General features: G+C 39.8%; 1 protein-coding gene across 1 annotated transcript in view; it reads left to right on the forward strand.

Moving 5' to 3' along the window:
- Nucleotides 1-6,502, forward strand: part of NELL2 (neural EGFL like 2) — a 150,122-nt gene extending 143,620 nt beyond the window's left edge. Inside the window, exons 17-20 of the mRNA XM_086472416.1 lie at nucleotides 158-351; nucleotides 1,294-1,470; nucleotides 3,576-3,800; nucleotides 6,452-6,502. Of these exons, the coding sequence (XP_086328542.1) occupies nucleotides 158-351; nucleotides 1,294-1,470; nucleotides 3,576-3,800; nucleotides 6,452-6,502 (647 nt within the window). The remainder of the gene's footprint in view (nucleotides 1-157; nucleotides 352-1,293; nucleotides 1,471-3,575; nucleotides 3,801-6,451) is intronic.
- Nucleotides 6,503-10,203: the final 3,701 nt, after the last annotated feature.

The following is a 10,203-nucleotide window of genomic DNA, read 5'->3' on the forward strand; positions in this document are numbered from 1 at the left end:
TTGTGAACTTGTAATTTCTTTCTCCCCATTCTGCTAAAGTGCAAATCAGTTTTCAGCTGAAGGCTTTAATGGCCAAGAATCATTTATATTTACTGCCACAAGAACGTTTTTGTTAATTGAGTGTGGTCTAAGAGCATTACATGGCATGTTTTTGCAGACATTGATGAATGTGGAACTGGAAGGCATAGCTGTGCCAATGACACTGTTTGCTTTAACTTGGATGGTGGGTACGACTGTCGATGTCCGCATGGCAAGAACTGCACAGGAGACTGTATCCATGAAGACAAAATCAAGCACAACGGTCAGATTTGGGTGCTGGAGAATGACAGATGCTCTGTCTGCTCGTGCCAGGTCAGTGGAAATTGAAGTAGCTACTTCTGCAAGATGGTGGTAGGGATGAAGGGAAGTGCGTTGTGATTCAAGTGAAATTCCTCTTTTAGCTTCCTTCTCAGGTGTGCGTGTGGTGCTACAGAAAAATGGAATATTTTATAGGGTTTTGGGGAGAGCTTCTCTCTTCAACCTGCATGAGCAGAACTTCCACGGGAGGTTTATTATATGATACTGGGAGGACAGTAGTATTTTGTTAGTAGAGATGCCACCTATGTTTTTTGGATGGGAGTAACAGCATTTTCATGCAAAGAAACTGTCTGCCTAGACACAGGCTGGGCTTGGTGACTGATGCCAGCATCTCTAGCAGGTGGCTATAAATAGAAGTACGTTCTATATCTGCAGAGTAATTCAGCTTAACTTTCTTCAGTGTTTGCTGTGGGAAGCTTGATCGCAAGGTAAATGCTGATAGAGAATGAAGGCCCAATACACTGCTGAGAAAGTCTTGAGCATTTCAGCAGCTGAGTTCATGGGTGTGAATTTAATTTCAGAGTACCTATCATTTTCCTAATGTGAATAATTACAGAAGAGAGGGATTGGTCTGGAAGTTTAAAGCAAGACTCAACTAGCATCTGTATGAAAATGACATAAACTTAGTGCAATCCATTAAAATTTGACTCTTGGGAAAGACACCCTTGGGTTTCATCAACTTAGGTGAGAGCTGTCTGAAGGTTGATTGTATGGTGAATATCTATTAGACAACAGGTGAACTTTTTGGTAGTTACTGAGTGTGTATTGTGGTTTCTGCCTCTGTTTGAATTGTATTTTGACAAAGGTATCGCATAGTGGAAAAACTCGTGAGCTGCTAGTGGCTTAGAATCATGCCAAAAAATCAGATTTTGGTGCAAGTACTGCTGGAGTTGTTCACGTTTCTGCCATTGCTCTATGCCTGTCTTCCAACAACAGAGTGGATATGTGATGTGCCGGCGAATGGTCTGTGACTGTGAAAATCCCACCGTTGACCTATTTTGCTGTCCTGAATGTGACCCGAGGCTCAGCAGTCAATGTTTACATCAGAGCGGGGAGCTTTCCTACAACAGTGGTGACTCCTGGATACAGAACTGTCAGCAGTGTCGCTGTTTGGTAGGGCTCCTGATTTCAGCAGCAGAGACAGGAGGGAAAAAGTATATGAGTTATTCTGATCTGTGAATAGTTAATCTTCATGCATTAGCATCCATTTATCTTCCTCTGGACTATGTGTTTAATCAAAATCTGGTTTTCATGGATATTTGTCAGTGTTGACAAGTTCCAGACAAAAATGTGTTTTGACACAATAGACATAATAGAAATTGTTTAATCGTGAAGATTGTTTTAGCAAAGAGCAGAGGTCATTTGGGTATGGCGCCCACACAGCAACACTCATGTGTTGACTCATTCAAAGACTAATGAAGCTGTATAAGGAAATTCTAAATATGTATTTATTATCATGGTTGATAATTACAAAGATGCCGATAGACTAAAATTTGTTTATTCATTCAGTAACAGAAAAAATAACAACACTTGATGCATTTTTCAAAACAGTGAAATGAGGTTTGAAAAAAAAATCTGGTAAAGTGTGTGATCTTTTCCTGAGCATGTATTTCAGAGTTTGAGAAAGAAAATTATTCTGCATAATGCCACTCAGGAGGTTCTCATGACAGAAAAAATCCCAAGATAAAAACAACTAGCTTTTATCACAGGTGTCTCCAAATGTAAAGCCTAGTCCATCTAGCATCTTTCCGTTGTCAGAGTATCATGAATAACAGCCAGAAACCAATTTCTATAGATACACTGCTTTCAGTGTTACCACTGCTAAAATCCAGTGAAATAGATTCCCAGGTGCTTCATTAAATGTCTTAAAAACAAACCAAACCAATGTAGAGTTTGGGATCCCAATAGATGTCTCTTCTTTCAAGATGCAACTTCCATAACTAAAGCCTGCATTCTTTCAGTTGTCAGGGATTTTTTTTGAGTGACAACGTATTTTCTACTCCTTGTACTGTCCATCAGTACAAAAAACAAATTGAAATATCAAGATCAGTAACTGATGAAAAAGATGAAAATTGACCTAGATGAGAATTTTGTAAAAGAGTAACTTTACAATACTTTCTGCAACAAGAGGAGTAAATTTTCAGCTATGGCAAATCCCTTAAAATTTTTTTTCAGGTTTTGCTGATGAGCTTTGCTCATCGTTCTCAAAGCCTTAGCTAAATTTTTTTGTGAATAAACTTCTTTTCTAGGGCCAAATGCTATTCTCTTTGCCCTGCTTAAATCCATACTACTCAATCTGTGTTCAAATAAGCTGAATAAGTTGGAGGTCAGAGATGGACCTGCTCCAAAAGAAATATGTATTAATGACTTCTGTGAAGTCTTTTGTTTGACCAATAGATCTGAAGCTTTGGCCCTTTTCCAGAGTTGAAGGGAAGCTGACCCGAGCTTCTAGTAACTGATGTGAGTAGTTAGACATCTTTAGATTTGTGTACAGGGATACAGTAACTTCCCCTTATAATATTCTGGCCCAATGCAAGTCTCTCTTTTGACCTTTTCATACCCTGACTGTACTGAACCCATCATGCAGAAAGTGTGATTAAGTTTGGAAGTTCAGATATTCTGATTGTAACATCCTAAATGCTTGATTAGTGGGTGGAGGTCCTCTCACTGAAAACACGCTGGTGTTCCCTGCTGCGTTGGGCTGCTGGTAGCTTGACACCCTTACTTCAGCCAATGCATTTGTAGCCATGGCAAAGATAAACTCTAGCCCATCCAGAGCTGAATTTGACAGCTATCTATGGTGAACCAACAGTCCAAATAGAAATAAGAACTCTGTGAAACTGGAGATTTCAAAGCATTTTTGCAGTACAGCCCTGTTATGGCTTCTGTCACTTGCAGAAGAAGGACTTCACAAGGGCATATCCGTATTCTGTATTGCAGGATGCTTATGGAGAATTTTCATCTGCAGCTTGTTGCAGAGTGTGTTAAAATAAGTTAAATACACTTAATACACTTCCTGAATAGCATGACGGAAAAAGCACCCAACTTGCTGGATCTCACACAGCAGTGAATATCAGTGTTCTCTGCACTGACTTCTGAATAGGACCAGATGGATAACACTGTCCAGCTAAGAAACATATTGCTGAGTCAGAGGAATAGGTAATGAAAGAAGATAAGAGCTAATAATCTCCTCTTGTTCTCGTCATATTTGCAAACAGCAAGGCGAAGTTGACTGCTGGCCCTTGCCGTGCCCGGAGGTGGATTGTGAATTCAGCGTCCTCCCCGAGAATGAGTGCTGCCCGCGCTGTGTCACTGACCCCTGCCAAGCGGACACCGTTCGCAATGACATCACTAAAACCTGTCTGGATGAAACCAATGTCGTTCGCTTCACTGGATCTTCTTGGATTAAGCATGGCACAGAGTGCACACTCTGCCAGTGCAAGGTAAAGAACATAAAAATTAAGCTGAGATCTTCTTTCCTGGCTTGTTCTGTGGTTTTTAAATATTAATGTGCTGAGTCTGGTCAGTGGATAGGTGGTGTCTACGTTTCTTTTAAAGCAGTGGAGATAACAGTAAAAGTGTTCAGCTTAGTTAATGTGCTAGCAGGTCAGAAGCAGGACAGCAGCCTGTGCTGCAGTGTGTTGCAAGTTTGATCACAGTTCATACTATATAGCTCCATGCTATCTTGGAAACAAATGCAGTAATGAATAGGTGTGTAAAAGTAGATTTCACGCAAGAAACTTGTTCTGTGTGATGCTATAGTGTTACCAGAACTGATTGAATTGCTTTTTGAGAAGAATAATTGTTTTGAGAATTAAAGGACTAGTTACATGGTTATATAGCTTGCTTTAAAATTAGTTGTAGAATCAACATAATGTTTAGAACATTTAATAGTTTTTATAATCAAAGGAATTAATTGTCTGAAGATAAAAAGTAACGGCTATGGGCTTATGGGAATTCTGGCATCTCTTTTTAAAGATGCAAAAGAAAGGGAGGTTAGAACAAGTTTTTCCATTCAAAATAAGCCTGTATGATGAGTTGTATTTTCCATCACCCAGTACTGAAGAATGACAAAGAGTGTTTCCACAGTAGCCAAGGAGAGAGAGAGAGAGAGAGAGCAGGATTCATCCAGAGATCTTTATTACTGAAATTCAAAGTTGATTTTGATCTTTATCCTATGTCCTTCCCAAGGAAGTTACTTCCCAAACTCTAGTACATGGTACAATTAACTATTCTGAAAAGGTGCTTATAAAAAATAATCTAACTTCAACACCTCCTTTTGGGAGAGATGGGGGGTATCAGGTCATGTAGCAGAAACTGTCAAGCACCACCTTCTTCCTCCGCTTTGCCTGATGCAATACTGTATGCAACAGCAGTTGCTGCAGTGGAGGCATTGTCCTTTTATGAGGGGCGTGGTATGTGCCAAGTAAGCGTAGGCATTTGTGTTATTGTCAGAATGGATTGGTGATTAGAAGACAATGATGTAACCGATGGAGTGGCTAATGGTTAGAAAGCCAGCTGCTGCCCAGAGGGTGTTGAAACAGGCTTACATGCAGAAACCCGTGCTTTTGGGGTCCATAGCTGGTGGCATACACCAGTTCCAATGCTAGAAGTTACTCTTTGCTTGGGCAAGTGGCTGACGTTTATGTTTATGACATTCAGTTTCCCCATCTGTAAAACAAATAGTTATGTGTGCTTCTTCTATAAAGCACTTTTGAGATTTGATAATAGGAAATGTGTTCTCATTGTTGTACTGCTAATCAATGGCCACGCAGAAGCCAAGTAACAGTTCTGCTGATGGCCACCTGTGTGCTGCTTCCATCTGCTCTTTTCTTTTAAGCCAAGACTGAATCTTAAGTGTCAATTAGTTTGTATTCAGGGTAAACACATACATAGATTAATAAAATCCATTGCTGCATTGTGAACTTATATAAGATTAAAACAGATACTCTGCAAACCCCCATAGATTTAATACAGCTAAGGTGATGAATCTGGATAAGAGTGAAGATGTACCACTTTTTCCCTCAGCAAGCCAAATCTTACTCAGTTCTCTTTACAGAGCAGTTTTTGTTTTGAAATACACTATCTACTCATATTGGCAGCACTTTAATATTGTAGTTCTGCATACAAGCAGCCCATTCCCTCCAGATCAGGTTAATGTTGTGCCCAATTTGTATAGTTCTCCATCTCATTTGCCCTATGTCACCCCACTCTTTTCTTGCAAAGCATCACATGGAAGGTCAAAGCTCCAGTCTAAGCCTCTCTAAGCAAGCTATAGCAAAATAGGTTTACACAAATCCTTTAAGAATTCAGAAGCTGACTTAGCCACAAAACCATTTCAAATCACGAGTAAAGAAGGTGGACAGTAGGATTGTCTAACCTTCTGTAACAGAAGGAGTGAAATAAAATGTTTGAATGATTCAGACCTTGGTTTTTAATCAGTCCTGGCAGTTGAGTCAACTGATTGTATTTGGAGTAATTTATAAATCATAGACACCTTTTGTTTGCATTGTAAGAATCAGACTTCAGAAAAGTAGTAGAGATCCAGAAAACAATTTTTCCAGTACTTTAATGATGTCCATAGGCAGTCTGTTCCCTTAATTGCTAATATTCTCAAAAGAATACCTGGACTGTCAAGAAAACCTTTATGGATTAACATGGGCTGGTGTTACAGCCAGGATGTATTAAGTTGAAGCATTCAGGGCTAAATAAAACCCAGAGTCTCTTCTGCCTGATCTAAATAAAACTCCCAAGCGCTCTGTCTTGTTCAACAGCTTTGTGTACTCAAGCAGATGCCTGATACCTTTATGTCAGGAGCATTTCTTCCACTGATCTGAATTTCTTTGAGTTCACTCTGGGATACAGACCACAGCAAACCAAGCAATTAGAGGAATCATAATAGCCCGTTCCCTTGAGCAAGGGAAGGACATGACAAAAATGTCATGAATCCGATCAAAATCTGTACATGTCTTGCATTTTACACATCTGTACGTTCAAATCTGATGGGTGTTTGCAAATGGCTGAGCTTGTTAAATTTACTTAGTTTGTACAAAGTGCTAATTGTTTCAATTCTTTCTGTTTGTCCTTCCTTTAGAATGGCCACGTCTGTTGCTCAGTGGACCCGCAGTGCCTTCAGGAACTGTGATACCAACAACTCTCTCTGTCAAGCAGTTTCTGGTTAAAGAATTGTCCTTCACAAAAACCTTTAGACCAAAAATTGTTCAAAATTAGAACTAAAATTAGATTGGTTTTGTCCATCTAAAGTGCAGATACATGACGAACTCAGTTACCTGAATCAGAGTGAAATTTATGGGACTCAAGACAAGCTCAGATGTGTAAACCTTTGTATGAGGTTAGGCCCAAATCTGGCTATTTGTCTGTCTGACATCATTATGCAGAATATTTAGGTTAGTGTAAAGTGACACATTGTAATGCTGTACATAACGATGTCAAGATCCAAAATCAACCGGGAGCTCTTACAGGGTCTTCCGAAGCTTTGGGAGTCCAACACTTGACCAAGTGCAGAGATTTTTACCTAATGATATTCGGAACTGCACAAATGTGTTTGATTGCTCACTGCAGGATTTAGCAGATTTTTGAGTAAAAGGATGAAGCCTTCAGGAATAAAGAACCTAGCAGCTAAGATGTGATATGTACAGTATGTGCGCTGAAAAAAAAAAAAGATAGAAGTTATTGTAAAAACAAAACAAAACAAAAAAAGAAAAAAAAAAAAAAAGAAAAACCGTGATGCACAGGCATGGCTTCTTAATGTTTTCTGATGGGAAAAGTCATCAATATTTCCTTGTTTTACTGCACTTACTATTATTTCTTGATTGAATTTGTTCAGTATAAGCTCGTTATTGTGCAAATTTAAATAAATATTTCTCTTACCTTAAGTTCTGTTTCTGCCATCTTTCCTTTTCCAGGATGTCATTTTCGTGCATATTGTTACTCTTTTTCTGTGCCAGTGTGCCTAGGCAGCTGGGCAATATGTGTGGAATATTGCCTGTCTAGGTCCTCTACGTATGGGAGCTTCTTCCCAGCACAACCTTATGCCTGTCATGTCTTAACTTTGTTATTCTTCTGGGAACAGATAAACAACTTCATACAACCGAATCATTACAGTGGATTGAACAGAAAATTAATGTCCCTAAAGATCAGACCCTATGTGCCAGCAGGATGCTGTCACCCAGAGTGGTACAGGCCATTTGTGTGTGACTTGCATCTGCTCAGATTTACAGGGGATCTTCTCCAGATTCCTCCTCTCTCCAGCTTCCCCTGATTGGTTTGTCTTTCTGTAAGCTCCACAGCTGTTTTTATTGTTTGTGTAAAGTAAATGCATGGGGATCACTTCAATATGCGAACTCTATTTTCACTACTGTACTATTGGGACAATAAATAAAAGAGGCTACGTGACCAAAGCTATGTTATTGTGGAAGAGAAATAAAGAATAAAGCAGTGCTTACAAATTATGGGCTGAAAAGGCTGAATTTGTAACGAATGCATCACGAAGAGTGGAGGCAAAACAGGAGAGGAGGAAACTGCCCAAGATTGACAGCATCCTTTAAATACTGCTTTAGTAGTCATGGTCTTTTCAAAGTGCCTTGTTACTCTTCAACATCTCTCTTACCAGTTCAGGAGATTGTTATGTCACCTGGACATTCATGTTACCCCTGTGTATTACTAAGTTACAAGGGAAGTCCATGTATGTTTTTTACAAAACAGAATTATTTTCCTGCAAACAGATGCTACTTCAGAGTGTTTCATGTACAGCAGGAGATCAAAGGAATGCCATGCAACTGCATGATTCTGGTAGGTATTCCCTTGAGCCCTAGTGTCTGCTGAGTACTGGATGGTTTTGGAGCAGGGAATACAAGAGATGCTAGGCCACTGAATGCAAATAATGCAAACAAAACTAAGAAACTAAAAATTTGAAAAAAAAAAATGCAAAAAACCCCAAACTGATAGTCCACATGGGACCATTAAAGCTGTGAAGATTTTCTGACCAAATAAACCTTTTTCCTCACCTAGTCCATAAATAACAGATACTCAAGGGGCTTTTCTCTATTGTCCAGTTCCTGGCAAGCTGCAATCAAAGTTTTTAAAGAGTGGTAGCTCCTTGAAAAAGCAGCTGCTTTCTGTACAAAGTTTTCCTTTCTGCTAGTAACTGTCAGGAGGTCACGTTTCCCCCTCAGATGCAGAGGCATGTCTCCAGTGGATTTCAGTGGCAGCTACACGCCTATTTCTGAGAGAAGGTTTAGCAGAAGGTGTTCCTGTTTAAGAACTGCACTTCAATTTTGTTCAAGAATAGGTATAAGATAGACATAGAAAATGCATGAAGACCAGATCTTTTTTTGAAGAGTGAAGATTCTTCAGGGACAGAATCCTCGGGCTCTGTCAGAGGCTGTAGAAAGCTCTGAAGGAAAACAGTGGAGCTGGTATGGAGAAGGGCAGATATCCACAGAAGAGCTGTAGGCATCACTGTTTTGAGTCCATGGATAGGTAAGATGGGTGAGGGAAGTGTCCCTGCCCTTAGTCTGGTTCAGTGCATCTACCGACAACAGATTTAGACCTATAACAGATAGGAGAACTGGAAGGAAAATTATCTACGAATTTTTTTCTCAATCCTTTCTTGAAGGCAGGGTAATACTGGTGTTTAATCCCAGCTTTTAATCAAAACTAAAATGGTGTATAGATGGAAAACAAGCATCTTTTTCTTTTTGTTGCCTACTCTGACCTGAATGCTGCAGGTTCTTTCTGCTGTTGTAGGTTTGAGAAGCACAGTGCAATACATGAATAAACAGGCTAAAAAGCCAAGAACTGAGACATAACATAGTAGCTAAACCTTGAATAAAATCCATCAACTGGTGAACAAAGCTTGGAATTCTCTGCTAAATAAAAAATGAGAATGGGTTTGGTGAATATTATCTAATTTATCAATGTTCAAGGTTACTAATCAGTTGGGAGTTCTTCTAAAGGTCAGCAAACTCCAGTGAGACATATCAGTGACCCTTGTTTTTATTCCCTTTCACCCCCCTCTTCCCCATCTCCCTTCTGTTCAGTCAAGCCAGTAATTATTAGCTCATGGTTTTAATTTTCCTTGAAAAGTAAATTTAAATATTATTGAAAATTGATGTCTAATTTCCAGGCCTAAATTATCTGTCAGACGCTATAGTCCATAAAAAAAAATTATATTTCTGAACGATGCAGGTACATTGTGCTCTCTTACTGGCCTTTCATTATTGATGCAGTGTTTGCAGTGTTTGCAGTACCAGAATTCAATAACTTCTGTAAAGGAATTGTCACCTCTCTGCAGAGTAATTGCTCTAAGTTAATAGACTTACAGATATAAAGGCAGAGATGTCTTCAGTTACAATGCTGAATTCAATGCCGTGGTGAAACAAGTTGACAAAAACCAGCGATGTTGTAAACTGTTGAAAAGGGAGCTAACTGTGCAGCTGCAAATTTCTGGTGCTCACAGATGTACCATAGGCAGGAACAGGGGGCTGACTGCCCCAGTCCTCCTTATGGCTAAGGATGTCTTTGCCTTCTGTGAGAGCTCCACCTTGAACAGCACAACTGGTGAAATAGGGTCATTAAGTCGTAGCTGAAATACTAGCCAGTGCTTTTTTCTAGGATGCCTAAATGTGGATATTTATGCAGGGAGTGCTGAAAAACTGCCCTCCTTCAGTGCTAGCGTAGGGTCTTGCCATTAACTGTGTTGGGCTACTGCAGATTCACCCTAGGGCACCTCAGAGAAGCACAGCCTCTTGAGCCACCAAGCCCAGAGCTCGGATCCTGCTGACATGCAGGATGTGTATGGGGTGACATCTCCTCCCCCATGGA

Source organism: Leptosomus discolor, chromosome 1 (assembly GCF_034619465.1).
Source record: "Leptosomus discolor isolate bLepDis1 chromosome 1, bLepDis1.hap2, whole genome shotgun sequence".
Taxonomy (NCBI): Eukaryota; Metazoa; Chordata; class Aves; order Leptosomiformes; family Leptosomidae; genus Leptosomus; species Leptosomus discolor.